This window comes from Geotrypetes seraphini, chromosome 1, assembly GCF_902459505.1.
Source record: "Geotrypetes seraphini chromosome 1, aGeoSer1.1, whole genome shotgun sequence".
Classification (NCBI taxonomy): domain Eukaryota; kingdom Metazoa; phylum Chordata; class Amphibia; order Gymnophiona; family Dermophiidae; genus Geotrypetes; species Geotrypetes seraphini.
In genome coordinates this window covers 341,632,843-341,656,909 of record NC_047084.1, presented here as the reverse complement: position 1 = coordinate 341,656,909, position 24,067 = coordinate 341,632,843, and the positions used below count along the sequence as shown (strand labels likewise).

The following is a 24,067-nucleotide window of genomic DNA, read 5'->3' as shown; positions in this document are numbered from 1 at the left end:
TGAGAGACTTGCCTCATAAGCATTTATGCCATGCAAGTGTTTAAACATCTCTGACTTATCTCCCCTCTTCTGCCTTTCTTCCAAAGTATAGATATTGGAACTTTAAGTCTGTCTCTGTACACCTTATGCTGAAGACCACCAACCATCCTCTTGATTGGCTCCATCCTGTTTATATCTTTTTGAAGGTGCAGCCTCCAGAATTTGATCTCACCAAAGTCTCCATTTTCCTACAGGCCATACCTCTCCTATGCAACCTTGCATCCTTCTAGCTTTCGATGTCACCTTTTCAACCTGTTTGGCTACCTTAAGATCATCACATACAATCACATCCAAGTCCTGTTCTTCTGTTGTGCACATAAGTTTTTTACCCACTAAACTGTACCATTCCCTTGGGTTTTTGCAGCTCAAATGCATGACCTTGTATTTCTTAGCATTAAATTTTAGCTGACAAATTTCAGACCATGCTTCAAGCTTCGCCAGGTCTTTCTTCATGTCATTCACCCCATCTGGGAAGTCTACTCTATTGCAGATTTTGGTATCATCCACAAAGAGGCAAATCTTACCCAACAGCCTTTCAGCAATATCGCTTAAAAAATGTAATAAAGAACAGGCCCAAGAACAGAACCTTGAAGCACACCAATGATAACATCCCTTTCCTCAGAGTGATCTCCTCTGATCATTACCCTCTGTTGCCTTCCACTTAATCAGTTCATGACCCAACCCGTCACTTTGGGACCCATTCCAAGGACACTCAGTTTATTTATTAGACGTCTGAGTGGACACTGTCAAAGGCTTTACTAAAATCTAAATACACCACATCTAGCACACTCCTTCTATCCAATTCTCTGGTTACCCAGTCAAAGAAATTGATCAGATTTGTCAGACAAGACCTACCTCTAGTGGATCCAAGTTGCCTCTCGATTCCAGAAACTTTACCATTCCATGTTTTAAAAGTGTTTCCATTAATTTGCTTACCGCAGAAGTCAGACTTACCAGCCTGAAATTTCCTACTGCTTCCTTATTTCCACTTTTGTGGAGAGGGATCACATCCACCCTCCTCCAGGCTTCTGGTACCACTCCCGACTCTAGAGACTCTAGATCAATAAAGTACAGATGAGAGAGAATAGGAGGACTGAACAAACAGAACAGATACAATGAAGAGTATGATACAAAGGGCTCCTTTTACTAAGGTGCGTTAGGGCCTTAACGCGCAGAATATCGCGTGCTAAATTGCCGTGCGTGCTAGACCTTAACGCCAGCATTGAGCTGGCATTATTCTAGAAGCGTAGCTTGTGGTAATTTTGTGCGTGCGCTAAAAATGCTAGCACACCTTAGTATAAGGAGCCCAAAGTCTGGAATAATGGAATTAATCTGAGATTTAAAAGAAAGATCTGAATCAAACGTAATGCCAAGAATCTTAACAGAGTTGCAGACTGGTAATGGAATGCCATCAATAAATGGTGGAACTGGAAGGTATAGGTGAGGATTGGGAAAGATGACAACCTCAAGTTTAGAGGAATTAAGAAAGAGAAGATAATCCCTCAACCACTTGGAAACTTGTGTCTACCAGTAGAAATTCTCACAATTTATAGTAAATCTCTTCAGAAGGAGGAGTAGCCTAATGGTTAGTGCAGCAGGCTTTGATCCTGGGGAACTGGGTTCAAGTCCCACTGCAGCTCCCTGTAACCCTGGGTAACTCACCTAACCCTCCATCATTTATTTATTTAAAAATGTTATATTCTGCTTTGTCAACATTCCTAGGTGGATTCCAACAAACATACATAATTTATAACAAATACATTAAAACAGGGGTAGGGAACTCCGGTCCTCGAGAGCCGTATTCCAGTCGGGTTTTCAGGATTTCCCCAATGAATATGCATGAGATCTATTTGCATGCACTGCTTTCAATGCATATTCATTGGGGAAATCCTGAAAACCCGACTGGAATATGGCTCTCGAGGACCAGAGTTCCTTACCCCTGCATTAAAACAAAAATTTCTTAATAAGCTTCAAAACACTTAATGAAAAGTGCTACTAGACATATGCAGTGCTGTACACATTATATGCAGGTAGAACATAAGAATATAAGAATAGCCTTACTAGGTCAGATCAATAGTCCATCAAGCCCTGTAGCAGTTCTAATGGTGGCCAATCCAGGTCCCTAGTACGTGGCCAAAACCCAAAGAGAAGCAACATTCCATGCTTCCGACCCAGGGCAAGCATGGCTTCCCCCCATGTCTTTCTCAATAACAGACTATGGACTTTTCCTCCAGGAAATTGTCCTTTCTCTGTTCCTAATGGGCTCACAAACTAAGTTTTTGTACCTGGCTGATACGTTGGACTTATTCCTATCTATCTCACTAATCATTTTGTGTTACCTACACATTCTTGTCCCAGGCAGGGAATTTCTCTATTCTCATTTCTAACACTAAAGGAATATATTTCAAAGAGATTTATGGGCAAAACTTTGGCTTACCAGGCTGGTGTTTGGAGTAAAACTTTAAGTGGTTTATTTTTTAATTCAATCTCCTATCAAGTGTTTAGAAGATCTGTGAAGACTTATTAATATGACAAATTTCTATAACAAACCCTAGTTATTTGATAGATGTATTTCTGTTTATATTTAATCTGTGTCTGGCAGATCTTCTTGATGTAAACCGCTTTGAATTCTCATGGAATAGCAGGTTACAAATAAATTATTATTACTAATAAATGGACTGCTATGCTGTGCTTTCCTTCCATTTAATAGATTTATATTTTGTCCAAGTTGGCAATCTATTTAACCTCTTATCAAATATATAATACATATGAGTTTTTGCATATCTTTATTCTTATAGAGTGGTACATGCACTCTGGCCTTTTTTCTAAAGCTTAGATTATTCTAACAGGCATTAAATTGCACTGAGTGCCACATGGTCCATAGGTATAAATAGGACATACTGCCTTCAGTGTATTAATGTCCACTAGTGTTTGCTAAGCTTTAGTGTGACAAGGTAGTGGCTGAAGCCAGAAGGATGCTAGGCTGTATACAGAGAGACTTAAGCAGCAGAAGAAAAGAGGTGTTGATGCCCCTGTACAAGTCATTGGTGAGGCCCCACTTGGAGCATTGTGTTCAGTTTTGGAGGACCGATTTGTATAAGGATATAAGAAGACTTGAAGTGGTCCAGAGGAAGGCAACAAAAATGGTAGGGGGTTTGTTTCAAGAGACATTTGAGAAGAGACTGGAAGACCTGAGCATGTTTACTCTAGAGGAGAGAAGGGGCAGGGGTGATATGATAAAGATATTTAGACACATGAAAGGTATTAATATAGAACTAAATACTTTCCAGAGAAGGAAATTGGTAATACTAGCGGGCATAAATTGAGGTTGCAGGGTGGTAGACATAGAAGTAATATTAAGAATATTTATAGAGTATTAATACCGTATACTTCCTCTAGATCTCTCAGATCACAGGATCAACATCTCTTAGCTATTCCCTCATTGAAAGTCATCAACACAAGACGTACCACAATCTTCTCTATAACAGCCCCTCAGTCCTGGAATAACCTCCCACTTTACTTAAGACTAGAAAAAAATTTAGGAAAATTTAAAGCTCATCTTAAAAGTTTTTTATTTACAGATGCATTTAATGATTAAGTCTGTTAATGACTAAATTTCTCTGCTTTGTCAATTTAATTCTCTGAATTTATTGTTTACCTTTCCCCTCCTAATGTATTTCCCTTGAATTTTTAAACATAATAACTGTATATAACCATCGATTTAAATAACTTTCCTTATGTTTTAGTACTTGTCAGTTAAATACCATTTAAGTTTTAATTTTTCTTTTTTGTTTTGTTTTTATTGTAAATGATATATTAATTAATTTTTGAACAATTTGTACATCGCCTAGAAATGTGAATAGGCGATAAATCAAGACATTTAATAAACTTGGATAAACTTGGAAGAAATTATTTGTCACGGAAAGGGTGGTGGATGCTTGGAATGCTCTTCCGAGGGAGGTGGTGGAGAGGAAAACAGTGATGGAATTCAAAAAAGCAAGGGATGAACTCAGGATTTCTAATCAGAAAATGTAGGGTATATAAATTGAACAACTGTGTCCTGTATATTTATTTATTTTATTCATTTAGCCCGTCCTCCCAAAGGACAAAATTAAGTGAAAGACATATTTGGCAGACATAGCTTAGAAGAATTTGCAGCATTCATAGAATGCATGACATTACATAGTTTAAGAGCAGCATTCACTGTACTAACAGCTTTAGGTACGAAAACTTTAGGGCTCCTTTTACCAAGGTGCGCTAAGCGTTTTGGTGCATGCTAAATATTAGCGTGCACTAACCATACGCTAATGCGTGCATGTTAGTCTATGGACGCATTAGCGTTTAGCGCGCGCTAAAAATGCTTAGGCCACCTTAGTGAAACAGGGGGTTAGTGTTGTAAGAGAGTACAAATTCGGTTTAGGATGAGCTGGGGAGGGTTTCAAAGGGAACCAGTAATTTAGAAAATGAGGATGTTGCTAGGCAGACTTTTATGGTCTGTATCCCACAAACAGTGAGACGGTTTGGATAAGCTAGAGTGAGCTTTGACGGCAACTCCAGTAGTTGGAACCTAAGGATGGTATCAGGTGGACTTTTACGGACTATGGCCCAGAGAAAACGACAATTTGATTTAACCATAAATTTATAATGTGTGCATATGCTGGGCAGACAGGATGGACCGTTCATGTCTTTATCTGCTGTCATTTACAAGTGCTATGTTACTATCCCCCTGTTTTACTAAGGTGCGCTAAGCATTTTTAACACGCGCTAAATCTATGCGCGTGCTAAACGCTAACGTGTCCATAGACTAACATGCACACATTAGCATTTAGCGAGTGGTTAACGCTAAAACGCTTAGCGCACCTTTGAATACTGCGTCCAACTTTGGTCTCCATACCTTAAGAAGGATATAAAAATGTGGAGAGGGTGCAGAGACGAGCAACAAAGCTAATAAAGGGCATGGAGAACTTGGAATATGAGGAATGACTTAAGAGACTGGGATTGTTCTCCCTTGAGAAGAGGAGACTGCTAGGGGATATGATCGAGACTTTCAAAATACTGAAAGGAATCGACAAAATAGAGCAGGAAAAAACATTATTTACAATGTCCAATGTGACACGGACAAGAGGACATGGACTGAAGCTAAGGGGGGACAAGTTCAGGACAAATATTAGGAAGTTCTGCTTCACGCAACGAGTGGTGGACACCTGGAATGCGCTCCCGAAGAGGTAATTGCGGAATCCACCGTTCTAGGATTTAAGAATAAGTTAGATGTACATCTTCTTAAGAGAGGCATAAAGTGACATGGGTAAGGGTAATCTAGATGCACTTCTCCTTATGAGAAGCTCAGAGTGATATGGGGACTAAAACTATGCCAGGGTACACCTGGCGGGGCCTCCGCGTGTACGGATCGCTGGACTTGATGGACCTAGGGTCTGTTCCGGGGATGGCACTTCTTATGTTCTTATGAGCCCTATGTATCTTATTTGTGACTTATTCTTCACTGGTACAATAGCAACAAGACGAAATGATGCATTCAGGCAGAGTGCCAGGTCCTGTCCGTGGTCAGATATTCATTAGCCAGTTGAAGAAATGGTGAAAATAATGTAGTGCTAAGGAAATGCATGCCAGCTCTGCAACATAATTTGAAAATATCCCAGCATGTTAAATTAGGTGCCTCTCTCACACATACATATATCTTTTTATTTTGATTTACTAATACAGTTAATTTATGTAACTTCTTTGAATAGTAGCAGTTTTATGGTGAAATTACGAGAACCACTGAAGTAGAAAGCCAAAAATGCTAGATCTTAAATTGATAGAATTTGTGATAAGAAATGAGAGCGTGTACTATGAAAATGTAGAAATTTAGCTGGCATTGTATCTATGCTCTATCTGATATTAATAGCAAGAAGAGTCAGTTAATATAATAACCTTGTAAGATTTGCAAATCTGTTCTGTCAGCATCTGGACTGAGAGAAATAAATCTCAACCACTAAATACTTAAATCAGAGTTCATCATGACAAATGATGCTCTTAACAGGAGGGATATCGTGTATTTTCAAAGAAAAGATGTAGAAACTGTACTCATTTGTTATTATTCAGTGGTGTAAAGATTCTGCAGCCAATGGCATAAGTCAGAATTCTGAATCCCTTCCAGAAGGAGAACCTTGCCAGACAAGTTTACAGGATCACCACAATGAATATATATGAGACAGATTTGCATGTTATCAATCTCAACTGCATATGGAAGTTTATCTCAAGCGTATTCATTGTAATAATCTTGAAAATGCAGCTGACTAGGTGTGCCTCCAACAGATGGTTGAAAAGCATTGATATAAGTCACTCAGGCCTGGATTCTCTAAACCAGTGGTTCCCAACCCTGTCCTGGAGGACCACCAGGCCAATCGGGTTTTCAGGCTAGCCCTAATGAATATGCATGGAGCAGATTTGCATGCCTCTCACTTCCATTATATGCAAATCTCTCTCATGCATATTCATTAGGGCTAGCCTGAAAACCCGATTGGCCTGGTGGTCCTCCAGGAGAGGGTTGGGAACCACTGCTCTAAACGGTGCTGTTATCGGCTAGGGTTACCAGATTTTCTGGAATGAAAATCCAGACCCATGGCCCTGTCCCCAGGTCCGTCCAGTTCCGCCCGTTCTGCCCCCCAGCCCCTCTCAACCTGTTTGCTTGGCGGGAAGACATCTGTGCTGGTGTGACACAATAACGTCACATGCATGCATGTGACATCACTGCGTGGTATACGCACATGCGCAGATGCCGTCCTGACGTCGCTGCCAGCTGGAGCTTTTCAAAACCCGGACAAAGTGCCGGGTTTTGGAAAGCCGTCTGGACCCCCAGACATGTCCTCGAAAAGGAGGTCATGTCTGGGGAAATCCGGATGTCTAGTAACCCTATTATCGGCAGATGTCTTAAAAGCAGCAGTTGATCGTGTGTCAATCACACTACGGCGGCGTTTAGGGAATCGTGCCTCTGGCAAAGGTAGGCGCTGGAAATGTAGGCCAGGGTTTTCAAGGCCTACATTTCCAGCGCCTACCTTTGATGTGAATCATGCCTCCAGAGGTGCCTACCGCCACTTCCGGCATTAGCCATGCCTACAATGGGGTTAAGCACTGGTAGGTGCCTCTGGAGGCACGATTCCGGCAGCATTTTTTGGGGCGCTGATGGGTGCCTTGAAATTTCTTTTAAGTTCAGTTTTAAATGGCTTTTTTGGCTTAACTTAGGCTCTGATAGGACGCTTAAGTGAAAGCGCTGTTTAGAGAATATGAGCCTCATTTTATAATTTGGTGCCTAAAGTTAGTTAAAGTTACAGAATAGTAGCACTTATGTACATAGTATAAGACTAACCCCCTGTTTTACTAAGGTGCAATAAGCATTTTTAGCATGCAATAAATCTGCATGCATGCTAAATGCTAATGCGTCCATAGACTAACATGCACACATTAACGTTTAGCGCATGGTTAGCATGCACTAATATTTAGTACTTGCTAAAACGCTTAGCGCACCTTAGTAAAACAAGGGGTTAGTCCTATACTATGTACATAAGTGCTACTATTCTGTAACTTTAACTAACTTTAGAGACAGCTCTGAGGCCTGCCGAAGGGAGACAGGAGGAGCTGAGCCTAGTCCAGAGCAAAAATCCGGAGCACGTAGCAGAGCAGAGAGCGGAGGAAGTAGAGAGGGAGTTAGCAGGGAGAGGAGCGGAGAAAGCAGAGAGAGGAGCGGAGAAAGGGGAGAAATCAGGGAGAGGAGCAGAGAGAGCAGGGAGAGGAGCGGAGAAAGTAGAGAGAGAAGCGGAGAAAGCAGGGAGAGGAGTGGAGAGAGGAGCAGAGAAAGCGGAGTAAGCGGAGAGGGAGGCAGACAGTTCACAAAGAGGGGAAGAGGCGAGAGATAACTCCGCCTACCCCCGACGTCACCAGCCGAACTCCCCCATAAAAGGGGAGGAGCCAACGGCATGCAGCCGTTCAGCGTGCAGCGAAGGCAAGTGGCAAAGGTGCTCGCCTTAGCGAGAGCGCCTTTGCAAAGGGCCTCAAGAAGGGCCTCAAGGAAGGCCGAATCTTTATTACAAGGACTCCAGAAAACCACCAAGGTAAGGACACAAAAACGCCACAAGGCGGAGTACAACCACCAGGCACATACAACTAACTAACTTTCTAACTAACTAACAGACAGACCTAACAGGCCTAACAGGCAGACCCAATCAGGCTGACCTTTCTAACTAACAGGCAGGCAGACCTAAAAGGCAGACCTCTCTAACTAACTACAGGCAGACCTCTCTAACTAACAGGCAGACTTAACAGGCCTAACAGGCAGACCTTTCTAACTAACTTTCTAGCTAACTAACAGGCAGACCTTAGCAGACACCCAAGCAGGAGGAAAAAAAAAAACTCGAGAATGGCAGGGAGAACTAGAAGCACCAAGACTACAATCAAGACCGGCGTTCCAGTCACCGAAGAGATCCAGAGGATGGCCACGGTCTTCGTGCAGACAGAGGATGACCCAGGACGGTAGTCAGAGGTCTCTGTGCAGACCGAAGCTATTCCCCAGCAGAAGACTTCAGTCTCCATACAGACAGAAGAGGTTGACCAGCTAGACAGAGACATCCTGCAGGAGCTGATGAGCCTAAGGGAAGAGGTGAAGCGCCTGAGAAGCATCCGGGTATATTAGTGACAGAAAAAGAAACACAGATGGGAAACACAGACAACAACTATGTAGAATCGGACTCCGATAAATCCGAACTACTACATGAATACTGCTGTTCAGTCATTACCTGCAAGGCGCCGAGATCTGGTCCACAGTTGCAGACAAGGGAAAGCTCGGAAGACCCATTTCGAAATTTTGAGCTTACGTCCAGCAACGTCTACTATGAACTAACAAGGCTCAAAGTGAACAAAGCCATTAGACCAGACAAACTACATTCCAGAGTGCTTAGGGAGTTGAGAGATGTCCTGGCGTTCTTCAATCTTTCCCTAAGTACAGGAAGAGTCCCATTGGATTGGAAAACAGCTAATGTCAATCAGCTCCACAAAAAGGGTTGCAGGACGGAGGTTGCAAATTACAAACCGGTAAGTCGAACATCGATAGTGAGTAAACTTATGGAAACACTAATCAAACACAAATTAGTTATGATCCTGAACGATGAGAATCTACAAGATCCCTATGAACATGGATTTACAAAGGGAAGGAACTGCCAATCTAATCTAATCAGTTTCTTTGACTGGGTAATGAAAAAGCTGGATATGGGGGAGACCCTGGAAGTCGTGTACTTGGACTTCAGTAAGGCTTTTGATAGTGTCCCACACCGCAGGTTATTGAGCAAGATGAGTTTGTTGGGATTAGGAGAAACATTGACTGCTTGGGTTAAAGACTGGCTCAGAGGTAGACTTCAGAGGGTGGTGGTAAATGGTACTCTCTCTGAAATGTTGGAAGTGATCAGTGGAGTGCCACAGGGCTCGGTCTTGGGTCCGATCCTATTTAATATCTTTGTAAGAGTCCTGGCTCAGGGGCTTCAAGGTAAAATTACATTATTCGCCGATGACGCTAAACTATGCAACATAGTAGGCAAAAGCACAGTGCCCGACAGTATGGCGCAGGACCTACTCTTACTGGAACATTGGTCCCACAACTTGACAACTAAGTTTTAATGCCAAGGTCATGCACCTTGGCAGCAGAAATCCATGCAGAACTTGCACCCTAAATGGTGAGACCTTAGCAAGAACTGCAGCAGAACGGGACTTAGGAGTGATCATTAGTGAAGATATGAAGACTGCCAATCAAGTGGAGAAAGCTTCATCCAAGGCTAGACAAATGGGTTGTATCTGAAGAAGTTTCGTCAGCCGGAAGCCCGAAGTTACAATGCCATTGTACAGATCCATGGTGAGACCTCATCTGGAATATTGTGTGCAATTCTGGAGGCCACATTATCAAAACGATGTGCTGAGAGTTGAGTCAGTTCAGCGAATGGCCACCAGGATGGTCTCAGGACTCAAAGATCTCCCGTATAAGGAACGGCTGGGTAAATTGCAGCTATACTCACTCGAGGAATGCAGAGAGAGGGGAGACATGATTGAGACATTCAAATATGTCAAGGGCCGTATTGAGGTAGAAGAAGATATCTTTTTCATTAAAGGACCTACGGCAACAAGAGGGCATCCGTTGAAAATCAGGGGTGGGAGATTTCATAGCGACACTAGGAAGTATTTCTTCACCAAAAGGGTGATTGATCATTGGAATGATCTTCCACTGCAGGTAATTGAGGCCAGCAACATGCTAGATTTTAAGAAAAAAATGGGATAAGCATGTGGGATCACTTCAAGGAAGAACTTAGGGGGGAGGGTCATTAGAGTGGGCAGACTTGTTGTGCCGTGGCCCTTTTCTGCCGTCATATTCTATGTTTCTATGTTAGCGCACCTTTGTAAAAGGAGCCCTAAATTCTATAAATGGCTCTCATAGAATTTTGATTCTGCAAATTGGCACTTAGTAAAATAAGATAACACTCTTTTCAGCTACAGTGGCAAAATAACACTCAGAATTTAGTAAGCTGGTTGGTTGGGCTGAAAACTTTTCAGCACCCCCTTGTACTGTGATTAATTTTAATTATTTTATTATTCTAATTAAAAATTTAAAAATGTTAAAATATTTGAAAATTAGGTTTAAAAAAAATCAGTTTTAAAATTGTGCACATCAAAACAAACTAAAACCCTTTAACAGTACTTAAAATCTTTATCAATATGGAAATTCAGCTGAATTTTTACTATATTCTTTCAATTTTGTATAGCTCAACAGAGAATTATCAACTTGGATTCAATTCAAAACTTCTAATTTCTCCTTCACATCAGGAGACCATCAATCATATCATACAAGTATTCTTGTATATGTCCCCTGTTCTTTAAGGCTGTTAACTGACATGTTTACCCTTGAAAGGAAAAGATTCTTTTCTCTACCTTTTTGTTTTACAGGAAATTGTGTGTTATTGTCACTGGAAATACTCAGCTATCTGTTATTCTTTTCCTCATTTCTTTTTTTCTTTTTTCTTATTTTACTTTACTTGAGCTTTGTGTAAGTGGAATTTCTATAGTGCAGTGGGCTCAGTCCAGCATTAAAATGCCTGTGCAATGTGACAACTTATCAGTCCAATCCTGAACCTTTCATTTCAGTTCTTCTCCTTTCTTGACATGAAAATGTGGTGTCCTTGGTCTTCTCCAGCAGCTTGTGAACCTATTCATTAAATAAATGAAAGATAACTGGCTTCCTGTTTCTGTGTGTGCATGAATTTCTTTATTCTAAAATATTCCTAACTTCAATCAAGATTTATTCAATACTCTATCATCTAACTTTAAAAAAACAGATAAATCTTTATTTAATCATCTCTTATCACCTTACTGTAATTAAACTTAAATTTCCCTGAGCTGCTCTAAGGAATTTTCAGGGTTTTTCAGCTTCTTGGCTGCTACATTCACAAACCCACTCAGTCAGAGAACTCACTCAATTTTTCACTTTCACTGAGAATTCTAAATAAAGTGCCTGATTCTAAAAATGGCATCCCGATTGTAGGCGGCGGTAGGCATTAGAGAATGACACGGTGGCTGATACCCGCGGCTAGCCACGGGGAGCCACGGGTACCCCGCCGAAACGGGGAGCAAGAAAATAGTTGTCTCCGCAGGGATGGGGACAAGGCCAATCACCACCCCATGGAGCGGTGAATGGTCTTGTCTCTGCAGTGAAGGGAACACGACGTGCGGTCACGGATCGCGTGGTCCAGGAGCCCCCTCCTGCTCGATCGCCACGTCCTGTAATTTCTCTCCTACCCCATCACCTTATGTGGCAAATTTAATTGTTGTTCTCCCAGCGGCATGCACGCTTTCAACATGTTGCGCGCAGGCATGGCTGCTTCAGTTGAATCCTTCTCTGACGCAACCAGAAACGGGAAGTTGCGTCCAAAGAGAAGATTCAACTGAAACAGCCGTGCGTGACATGTTGAAAGCGTGTGTGCCGCTTGGAGAAGAACAATTAAATTTGCCACATAAGGTGAGGGTGAGGGAGGGAAATGGCAGGACATGGCGATCAGGCGGGAGGGGGCTTCTGGACCACGCGTTCCCTCACAGCAGGAAGGAGGGAGTGAAAGGGAAAGAGATGCTGGGTCAAGTAGATGAAGAGGGAGACAAATATTGAGAAAGGGGAGGGCAGGCAGGTGAGCCAGATGCTGGAAGTGGGGGGAGAAAGAGGGAAAGAAATTAGATGGGGTTGGAGAGGAGAGATACACATTGGTGTGGAAGAGGAAGAGAGGGAAAATCTGGACATAGGAAGGTAACAGAAACAGAGGGGAAATTATGTGTATGGGGGCATAGGGACAGAGACACATAAAGGGGAGATACATGGGGATGGTATATGGACACAGGGGGGAGGGGCAATGCCGGGCACAGGAGGGAGGATACAGATACAGAGGGGAGATAGGAACACAGAAGGGAAATGGTTTGTGTGGATGGGATCAGATGGTTTGCGGGGACAGGACGGGGACCGAGCTCACGGGGATGGGATGGGGACGGGGACTGAGCTTGCGAGGATGGGATGGGGATGAGCTCAAGGGTTTGGGGTGGAGACGGGGATACATTTTTTTCCCCCATGTCATTCTCTAGTAAGCATCCTACCACCGTCTATCAGACCAATCGGGACAAATGGTTTTTTTAAAAAAATCAATGGGGTGAAGGATGCCTACAATGTAGGCATTGTTTGTGTGCATACAGAGATGTCTAGGCATGCCTAAAGATACCTAAGGCTGACATAGGCAAGGTTTATGCCAGAACTGGACTTAGGTATCCATAGGCATGCCTAGGAACTTCTCATAGGTGCGAGTCAGACATCTTAAATGTAGGCCTGTGAAATACTGGCCTACATTTAAGGTGTCTGTAGAAGAAAACAGACGCGATTCTGGAAGCAGCACCTGCCGGTGATTGACACGGAGCAGGTGCCCATACAGCCCATACTGTTTCCAGAATCAGGCCCCAAATATCCTCTGAAAATATGTTTCTTATTTTAGAAAAGATTTTATTACCAATTTTTAAATGGTATTGTGATTTCTCACCCTCTTTACTTGTATACTGAATCACTTTTAAATTTCCTTAAAATTTAGAAAGACTGGAAAATGAATTAAACACTTCTTTTTTTCTTTTAACTTCTTTTTGATGTTGAAAAATTCTTGATATTTTTCAGAAAATGGTTTAGTTATACCTCAGTCACAGATTGAAAAGCAAGTCAATTCACAAAAACACCCTTTCTTACGAGAGGGTGCTGAAAAGTTCTCACCCCAACCAAACAATTTTCTAAATTCTGAGTGTTATTTTGCCACTGTAGCTGTAAAGAATGTTATTTCATTAAGTGTCAATTTGCAGAAATGAAATTCTGTGTTTTGACATTGTTTCAGATCATTGATTGAACCATATCCACATCATTCTCTTCTTGGTTGGGCTGAAAACTTTTCAGCACCCCCTCGTACATTAAGCAGCTTTCTTGTCTACATGAAAACCTGGAATATTTCCACAAAAATATTATCATTTTAATAAACTTCTATTTTTAATAAACTTCTATTTCAATATCAAAGGTGTCAAAATTAATTTCACAAAACCTTTTCAAGGCTCTTCAAGCTTTACTTACTCTCAAACCCTGCGGATAAACCATCAAAAATTCTCAGGAAACAAGTTGATGTCTCTAAAGAAATCCAGTAATCAAATTTTCTTTTAGCCTTTCCTCAAAAGCTTTATCTAATTTTTTTTCTCTCAAACTTTCTCTCACAGCACTCACACACATACACAACACCTTCATCACAGCCCAATAGTCTTCTCTCTCCCATAACAGGTCCCTGAAGAGACTTGTGCTGCATATCAGGTTCTTTCACTGGAATTCAGTGGCTAGTTCTTGAATGCAAACATATAGCACAGAGTTCAATTATTCTAATATTCATAAAATATTCATTTTAAAACCCTTTATTTTTGCTCTAAACTCACATAGTCAAGTCACAGCCCTACTTGAACCGGAATTTTGTAAAAATCCAAATTCTTTTTTTATTTTTGTTTAATTCTTTATTGATTTTCTGCATTTTTTTTATTATTATTTATTTATAAATTTCAAATTAACAAATCAAGATGAATCTTGTACAGAAAGTGATTACAACAAAAGAAGCAAAAGAATCTCATAAATTTACATAGGAACCAAATATTGTATAATCTCTCAAGTCCACCATATGATCCATGATGTAAAATGAACGGAACTAACAAAGAAATATTGATTGAAGGTAATTGGTGCGTGGTTAACTGATGTTCAGGCATCTAATATCTTAAAGCCCTCATTTCTTTCCCTTCTCCAGGCGGGACAAGGAGAGAAGGGCCGTCAGCTGGTTTGGCTCAAAGAAAACATATTTCTGAGAATTATATTGTACTATGCATTTGCAGGGATGGCGAAGATAGAAAGTTCCCCCAAGAGCCAAAACTCCAGGTTTTAGTAATAGAAACTTCTTTCTATGTCTTTGTGTATCTCTTGCCAAATCTGGGAACATCTGTATCTTAAAATCTCTTTATTTTTGAAGAATAATCTCAAAAGCCAATTTTTATCCAACGTAATAGCCAAGGTCACAATCAATGTAGCAGGTGTTGCAATTTCTTTATCAGATAGTTCAAGTAAAGCAGATACATCAATTGGTCCCTGAATTTTTTCTTGAAGATCCTGATTTTTATTAGGTAAATAATAGACCTGGGTGAAATGAGGCAATAAATCTTCCCATACTTCCAATATCTCCAACAAATACCGCTTTAACATTTCTCTTGGAGTCACTGTTGAAATTCGTGGAAAATTAATCAATCTAAGATTATTATTCCTAGAAAAATTTTCAAATGTCTCTATCTTCCTTCTTAAATTAATATTATCCTTAATTAAAGTGTTCTGAAGCAACTTGGAGGATTTAAGTTGATCTTTAATACTCTGGATATCTAATTTTGATTCTCCCAGGTCTTGTTTTATCTGAAGAACTTCTTTCTCCTGAGTTTTTATTTTCCCCTCAATTTGAAAGTAATTGGTATTCACTGTTCTAACCAAATTGGCAGTCAGATCCCACAAAGCCTCCAATGTAACTTCTTGGGGCTTTACAATATTAAAAGTCTGCAAGTTGGATAGTAAAGATTTAGGCTCACCGGCCAAAGGATCCTCTCCTCTCCGTTCCTCCTGTGTCAGGGTTGACCCCAGCGTTGTAATGTCCTCATGTGCATTCAGGCTCTGCTGCAATCTCTGCGAGCCTGAATCGATGTTTGTCTCGCCGTTCCCAGCAGCCTCAGGGTGGGAGCTCGTGCCGACTTCCAACTGCCTCTCCACCCCTGGGGAACTGGCGGCTCGAGGGTTGGGAGGAGGGATTCTTACGTCGGGGCTCAACGAGATCTCATGAGCCCGAAGAGACGCCTCCAGTCCGTTTCCAGGAAGTGTCTCAAGCAGGGGCGACACTGACGTTCCAATGGCGCCCTGCATCCGCCTCAGCAACTCCTCAATGTTGCTGGAGGTGGCTACTCCAGAGCGCCGCGAGGTTGAAAAGGCACCCTTTCCTCTCCTCTTCGGCATAGTCAAAATCTACAGCGGAAAACCGCCAGAAAACAAAGTTTCCTAAGGTAAGGTTTGCGGGCATTTGCTCAGTGAACCACGACCGCGGCCATCTTGGATCCTGTGATCCCCTTCTTTCTTTTCTGCATTTTAACAGTGCAAAATACAAATATAACAACATATAATATATCAAGAAAAGCACATCCATCTTAGATATATATATGAACAACCATTCTCCTGACTGCACTGCTCATGCATGGATTTTCACGTCAAAAACAGCCTTTACTGGGTCCCCCTGTTCTCCCATCATCCCCTGGGCTTTCCTTTTATAAAAATATGCATGTTTGTATATGTGTGATGGCACGATTTTGCTGTTCACATCAACACCACAGTCCCAAAATGGCCATCCTTCTTGGGCCTCTCCTGCCCCTGGCCACATTTATTTATTTAAAAATTTTGCAACTCAGTTCCAAGCTTACCTCATGCACAGCCCGTGATGTCATCACCACACATGTGCGGAAGCCTCCCACACTCAACTCCGTGCTCAGACAGAGCTAGGGCCTTTTCTCTTGCAGTTCCCTGGACCCAAATGAGCCTCCAGCAACAGGATATCAGCACAGGCAGTTGAACCACATGGATAATGGTTCTCACCCATGGGTCCCACTGATGGCTCCTCATGCTGCCCTCCCTCCCCCTCAGGTAAAAAAAAATAAAATTTAACCAAATGTTACATTATGATTCTAGAAGGGTTATGGAAATATATATAAATATTGAATAAGTCTTTTTGAAAAATGCATTAAAAATATATTATTTTATATGGGGGTAAATAATAATATAATTCCAATACAAAGAAAGGGATCCACGAATACACAATAAAGTCAATAACACCGAAAAAGAAGTGCACAAGCCAGCAGAGCAGGGACTTAAAGTTCCTTATTCAACGAAAGACCTGATACTGCCAGTGTTTTGGCATTCAGCCTGCTTTAAGGGTCTTTATGATTATTGGTTGTTCGGTTGCATTTTTCAAATGATTGTCCCAATATCAAATAAAACCTATATTCAATTTCAAGCCATGACTTGGCATCCAAGTAGTCACATGATTCCAGACTCTGAACTTCCATAGGCAGCAGAACCTTCAAGGGCAGCTGTGAATCGGTTCCGCCGCCCTTGGAGGTTCAGAATCTCGAGTGTAAGATTTGTCTGAATGAGTGATTGCAGTATGTGACTACCTGGATGGCAAGTCATGGCTTGAAATTGAATATATGTTTTATTAGATTTTGAAACAATCATTTAAAAAAAGAAACTGAACAACAGATAATCATAAAGACCCCTGAAGCAGGCCGAAGACCGAAACACTGGCTGTGTTGGGTCTTCCATTGAATAAAGAATTTTAGGTCCCAGTTCTACTGACTTGTGCACTTCTTTTTGGTTGTAAATAATAATATAAAATTATAGGCCCTGATTCTATAACGTCCGCCTAAATTTAGCACTGATCTTGGCGCCTACTTTAATTGTGCAATTGGCTTAATCAGTGCTGATATTGGCACTCAACATCTCAGTCATCCTTAATTGGACATAATTGAAAGTTAGGTGTCTAACTCAAAAATCTTGATTCTATAAAAAGTAGGCATTTAGCCCAAAGCACCTATACTAAAAGAGGGCATGGTCACAGGCAGATCATGGACACATTTTTGAGTTAGGCGCCTCTTTATGAATCAGGTGCCATTAGGCTCTGATATCAGTGCCTACTTTAGGCATAGAAAACCCTGGCATAAATTGGGGATGCCTAAATGTTAGGATACTTAAGCACACTTAAGCAACGCTGAGCATGATTCTGTAATGGGTGCCTATGTTTTATAGAATTGGTGCTGATTTTGGCACCCAGCTTTAGGTGGACTTTATAGAATCAGGGTCATAGTCCCTGTTGAGTCTTGTTTTATGATCTCCCATTTCAACCATGAAATATTCTTTACCTAAGATATGCACTTTAATTAGAGCTAATTAAAACATTTAGCCTTGGCACCAGGGGTCCAGCCTCCTCTCCTTCATGCCCTTTCGGATATTATGGTTCTCTCCTTCCCCCCTTACTGTTATAATTGTTGTCTGCACACACCACTCCCCACTTTATTAGTATGTAAACCGCTCAGTTATACCTATTGATGGGTGGCATAGTAAATCCTTAATAAACTTAAAACTAATTATTTTTTTTATCTACCAATGTAATTTTTGGCCGCTCGAATTTTTTCTATCACACGTAAGAGATGCGCATTCATTTACAGTTTTCTAAATGCAAAATCTATGCACACCATAATAAATCCAATATATTTAATTAAAAACATGGCACACCATTTTAGTTCAATACTTCACTGCTAATAATTCACTACTATAGTTTATTTAAATGATACTGTTTCTATTTGATTTGGTGTATTGATTTTGCTTTTCTGATCATTTATACTCTCATTTGGGAGTTGGCCAATTCCCTAGATAAGGAACACCAAGTCATTGATCTAGTTAACTTTAGGTCTTCAGAAGTTCAAAAAGCATCTTTAAGAGATGTTTAGTCAACTTCAGTGACACACAGGGCCTCTGAGCAGTTTTACAGTTTTACAGTATATAGAAAAGTATGCAATAGCTTGACTTTATGAAATACCAGCATACAGAAAGATAGAAACACAAGGATCAATATTAAGGGTTCCTTTTATCAAGCTGCGGTAGGCGGTTAACGCGCGGAATACTGTGCATTCAACTGCCTGCCGCGCTAGTCGCTAATGCCTCCATTGACGAGGGGTTAGTTTTTTGGTGTGCCGCTGGGGTTAGCGCGTGATGAAATGTACGACGCGCTAACCACCGTAGCGCACCTTGATAAAAGGAGCCCTAAGTGTGGGTTAAGTGGGCAGGAGAAAGTTGGGTTGTGAAGTGGGGATATGGGTGGAAGCAGAAAAAGGATTGGAAAGAGGAGTCAAAGGGAGATGGGAGATCATATTAGGAGCTGGAGGGGGGAGCAAGGTTGGAAGCTCATGCTCAGCAAAATATTTGAATGACTTTTAGGTTTTCCTGAAAGACATCTCACAACCAGAAAATAATTCTGTTTTCTCCAGAAGAGATAGGGCTTCTACATCTCTTCATTGCACAGAGGTGATAATGAAATAAGGAATGGGTAGACTGAGGGAGGAAAAGATACAAGTAGTAGGATTTTGATTTTGTTAATATTGCCCTTTGTGTCTTCTAACTAAAAGTGAGAGACAGAGCTAGATAAAGGAAGGTTTTTTTTAGAAGCCTTATTTGCAATTTCCAGATGGAAATGCAGGTGCTATGTGAAAGTCAATTTCAGAAAGCCCCTATTTAGACATGGAAATCCACACTGTGGAGAGACTTCAAGGGGGTATATTTTGGGAGGGACTAAAATCTACACGTGTATCCCCATTTTACAAAGGGAATACATGTGCAAGGGGAAAAATTTTAACGGTGGAACACATACTGCCAGACTCTCTAAAACGGCGCCATTGGCGGCCACCTTAAAAATAGCCACCAATCGCATGTTGATCACGCGATAGTGCCATTTAGAGAATTTTGCATTAAGAAAAGATAGATACTGGAAATGTAGGCCAGGGTTTTCAAGGCCTACATTTTTGGCACCTTTAGGCAACAGTAGGCACCTCCGGAGGCACGATTCTGCCGCCATTTGTTTAGGCACCAGCAGGCGTTTTGTATTTTCATTTAAGTTGCATTTTAAAAAACAGTGTTTCCCTCTTAACTTAGGTGCCTAATTTAAGGCACCGTTTATAGAATTTCCCCCATAGGTTTCGAAAAAGTGTTTAGGCCAGGGCTATACACAGGATTAAGGTCCCATTCTTCTAAATGCCATGTAGTTTAAGCTGATTTCCAAATTGAAACCAAGTTAAAATTGCAGCCTCACTACTCAATTGGTGGTCGTTAGTCATGTAGGTTTGTAAAATAGGACAGATACTTGTGTAAGGAATGCCACATCTCGCTCTAATGATCCATTAATTTTAGCTGATCCATCTGTGAAAAATGTAAAGGATAGCCATGTCCATATTTCCTCAGCAGCTTAAATATGGGATTTACTTCCACATATTATTAAATCTGAATCAAATTATGCAATATTTTGTCAACAGTTGAAAACTTTTTTTTTTTAGATCTTGTAAGACCTGAATCTGTTCTTTTATTAGAATTTGTGACATCTCGGTAATGACTGTTAAACTCTTATGATAAATCCATGATGAGCCAACTAATTGGAAATTAGTATTACTGATACATGGAAATTGTAAAATTGCTATCTCCATTTGTAAGTGCTGACTCCTCTCCATGAAACCTTCCAAGTTTGTGCAGTTCTTTTCAACATACATATTTGTAAAATGGCTGCTCCCGTGACATGTGCAGGAAAATACATGTGCAGTGTTGCAGGTATTTTAGGAAAGGCTGTATTGGCAAACCCTTTTTCTAAAATACCACCACAACTGAACTTATCCCAGCCTGTATGTCTCAATCTCAGTCCCAGTCTCGGTATTCTAATTACAAATGGAAACCAGAACTGAAATGTTCAGCACTTCAGCACTTACTGATTTTTTAAAGCACATTAACAAATGCACATTCCTATTGTTCACTGAGTCAGCCAGGTCAGGGGTGAAATGTATTCAGGTCAGGGGATTTATTAATCAGGACAGTTATGTATCTTCTCCTGATATCTCTTCCATGGTTCCTGAGCTGTTTTGTCCTTCTTCTGGTGCCTTGTTGTGTTTATGCTATGGTTTTGCCCACTGTGCTCTTTTCAGAATACCACGGGGTGCAACTGTGCCCTGTACCAGGGGAGTAGTTTTATAAGAAGCTGCCTAGTTTTATTTTAATTTTTTTGTATGACAACCTATTGGCCACCATAGCAGCGAAACAGGACAGACAACTCACCAATCTGCTGATTTCGACCACAGACTACAAATCCTTCAAAAAAGAAGCAAAAACCCTACTCTTCAAAAAATACATAAAACCAATATAACACAACCAGACATGTCCCAAAACATCACCTGCAATACTATCTACTCCTTAGCAAATTAGAAAATGTTCAAATTATTCCTTAAGTACTTCTTAATATCATAACAATTCTTATGTAATCTACCTTGAACCGCAAGGTAAAGGCGGAATAGAAATCACTAATGTAATGTAATGTAATCTTTATTCATTTTCAAAACTTATACAACGCGCCAACAAGATATACAATCAGATATTACAAATAACAGCACTTTCATCAAACATATATGAAACATAATAATTTACTCCCCCACTCTCCCTCCCACCCTCCCTGGATGTGTGTAGAAATTAATTAAAGGTTAATCAATCAATCAGTCTTTTGTTTGCTAAATGTTTCTAATGGGCCCCATATTTTTTAAAAATTTTTTATTATTTCCCGATTTTTCTACATTCATTCTTTCGTATCTATAATACAAACAGAGTGTTCCCTTCCAAAAATAAAATTTTAGGGCTCCTTTTACAAAGGTGCGCTAGCATTTTTAGCACACGCACAAGATTAGCGCGCGCTATAGTGCGTGCTTGCCAAAAAAGTACCGCCTGCTTAAAAGGAGGCGGTAGCGGCTAGCGCATGCAGCATTTTAGCGTGCACTAAGTGCGTGCTTAAACCGCTAGCACACCTTTGTAAAAGGAACCCATAGTCTGTCCCAATTCTTCCAATTTCTGGTTATCAGTTGCATGGCCACCCCTGTCATAATCATAACAAGTCTGCTTTTATAGCTGTCTATTGGATTCTTAGCTTTCAACATTGTCCCAAATAGGACCACATCATAAGATAATGGTATCATTGAATCCCTTGAAAGCCCTCACCGCATGCCACTGATCATCATGCTGTCCAATTACAGAATCGTTGTTCCAATATTTTTTTTCTGATGGAAAATTCCATATGAATATCTTCAAGAACTAATACAAGAACGTTGAATGTGTGAGAACCCTTCAATCTTCTTAAGGCCAGACAAAGAAACTTCCTCTCAAAAGATTGCATCAATCCAGTGGACAGTAACCCCAATGTAATTTTTTTTAATGGAATGACCAACAATCTGTTGTAGTAGAGATATGTCAGCTTCATCTCTACTTCAAAGTGATCCAGTTCATTGCTGTTCTTACTGTACTGGATACCATTAACTGGTTGAACAAACACAGGCCTGGGTTGTATTCCCTGAACAGCAAAATTTAAGATGAGATGATCCACTATTGAATTTTACAGCTATCCAGGTCTCGCCGCATCTGGGTAGATAGAACCGACATTTCAGCCATCACGAGTTGACTCTACCTACCCAGACACAGCGAGACCTGGACAACTGTAATAATCATGTTTCCATTCACAGAAGCCTACGAGGATGTAGTTTGCATGATGAGATTTACATTAGCAAGATCTTTTTCAGTTTTTGCTGCTTCATTTGGTTTACCAAGGAGTCATCATTTATGTCTCCCTTCTGCTTTTACTTTTTTTTTTTTTTTCAGTTCAAAAGATTTTTATTGAATTTTCATATAAAATAACGAAACATAAGTAAAGTAAAATAGATCAGTACAATTCTGTTTCATATACATCAACCTGCTTTTACTTTTAACTGCAAGCATCAGATGTAACTAGGTAAAAGTAAAAATGGAGAAATTATTACTTCAGTAAAAATAATGAATACTTCCTGTACTTCTTTACAAGTAAAAGTGCCAATATTTAAGTAGAGTAACTAGTTACGTTTACTTAGTTGCTATGTTACACTGCTTAAGTAGCTAAATTTGAGTCATTTATGCCCATTTCAAGTGCATAATTGACTCCTTATAGAATATTGACTGGTGCTTATTTTGTTGGTGGGTGTGTATATGGTTGCAATGGACAGGTATATGGGTAAATTATAGAACACAATAGAGCTGATACAAGTGATTGTGCTTAAATGTTAATGCATTTTCAGCCCCTTATGTTAGTAGTGTATAAAGAAAATTAGATACTACATTTCTTTATAGGCTAGGCTTCAAATGGGCACTTTCCTAGGAACAAAACCTAGGTGCTCCATTATAGAATTACCCTCCTGGCACCTGCCTACAAATTTCATAAAACACAAATAGAAAGCCTCAGAGTCAAAAATGTAACATAGGAACATAGGCCCTCTTTGACAAAGGAGCGCTAAGCGTTTTAGCATGCGTTTAGCACGCGCTAAATCAACGGGTGCGCTAACCGCTAAAGCGTCCATAGGTTAACATGCACGCATTAGCGTTTACTGCGTGTTTAGCGCGTGCTAATATGTAGTGCACGCTAAAAAGCATAGCGCGCCTTTGTAAAAGAGTAAATGATGGAAGATAAAGACCTGAATGGTCCATCTAGTCTGCCCAACAGTTACACTCATTATAAAAATTCATACTCAGATTGAATCGTCTTTTCTTCTTTGATATTACCGGGTGCTAAACCGTAGAAGTTCACCCGGAACTCCTGGAGTTACTGTCAAAGCTTGATACCTTGGGTTCCAACAACTGGAGCTGCCTTCAAAGTTCACTCCAGTCTATCCAAACCATCACATCATTTGCGGGATACAGACCGTAAACATCTGCCCAGCACCTTCCTCATGTTCTAACTTACTAGAGTTTCCATCAAAGCCCTCCCCAGCCCATTCTAAACCGAATTGCCATATACAGGGCACAGACTGTGCAAGTCTGTCTAGTACTGGCCCTTGTTCTTCAATTAATGCCATTCATTTTCTAATTAGAGATCCACTGTGTTCATCCCACACTTTTTTGAATACTGTCACATTTTTTCTCGCCACCACCTCCCTCAAGAGGACATTCCAGGCATCAACCACCATCTCCCTGAAAAAGTTTCCTAATATTACTCCTATGTCTACTACCTCGCAACCTCAATTTATGGCATAAATTCTTCCTTATTAAGTTTAATGGAAATGATAATAATGGCTGGACAAAATGAACTGTATAACTTGAGAATGAAATAAAATGAAACAAACAAAAAAAATATGTCATACCTCCTTTATGAGGGGCCACAGAAAAGTTCTCAGCCCAAGCAACAGAGTTGGGGCAGTCTCCATTGAAGGCTATACACTTAGCCCAGCGGTTTTCCACTTTTTTCGTTGCATCAGAAATATTTCGGATGGAAAAAAGTGGAAAATTGCTGGACTATCGTGTATAGCCTTCAATGGATTTATTTATTTGGTTTTATATCCTGCCTTCCCAGGGGAGCTCAGAATAGGTTACAAGTTTACAAACATATTAAAGTGTTTTTATACAAGGTGTTGGCAAACATGGCATGGCAGGATTGTCTGACAGAGATGGCACAATAGTTAACAAAGCATGGCAATAAAATAATATGGTTTGGTGAGACATAGCATGACGAGCATGGAGACTGCTCCAACTTTGTTGGTTAGGCTGAGAACCTTTCTGCGGCCC

The 24,067-nt window shown here is 40.6% G+C and overlaps 1 protein-coding gene across 1 annotated transcript in view; it reads right to left on the bottom strand.

Moving 5' to 3' along the window:
• Positions 1-15,655, bottom strand: part of NPFFR2 (neuropeptide FF receptor 2) — a 108,326-nt gene extending 92,671 nt beyond the window's left edge. The window contains exon 1 of the mRNA XM_033960331.1: positions 15,028-15,655. Within this exon, the coding sequence (XP_033816222.1) occupies positions 15,028-15,655 (628 nt within the window). The remainder of the gene's footprint in view (positions 1-15,027) is intronic.
• Between the last annotated feature and the right edge of the window lie 8,412 nt (positions 15,656-24,067).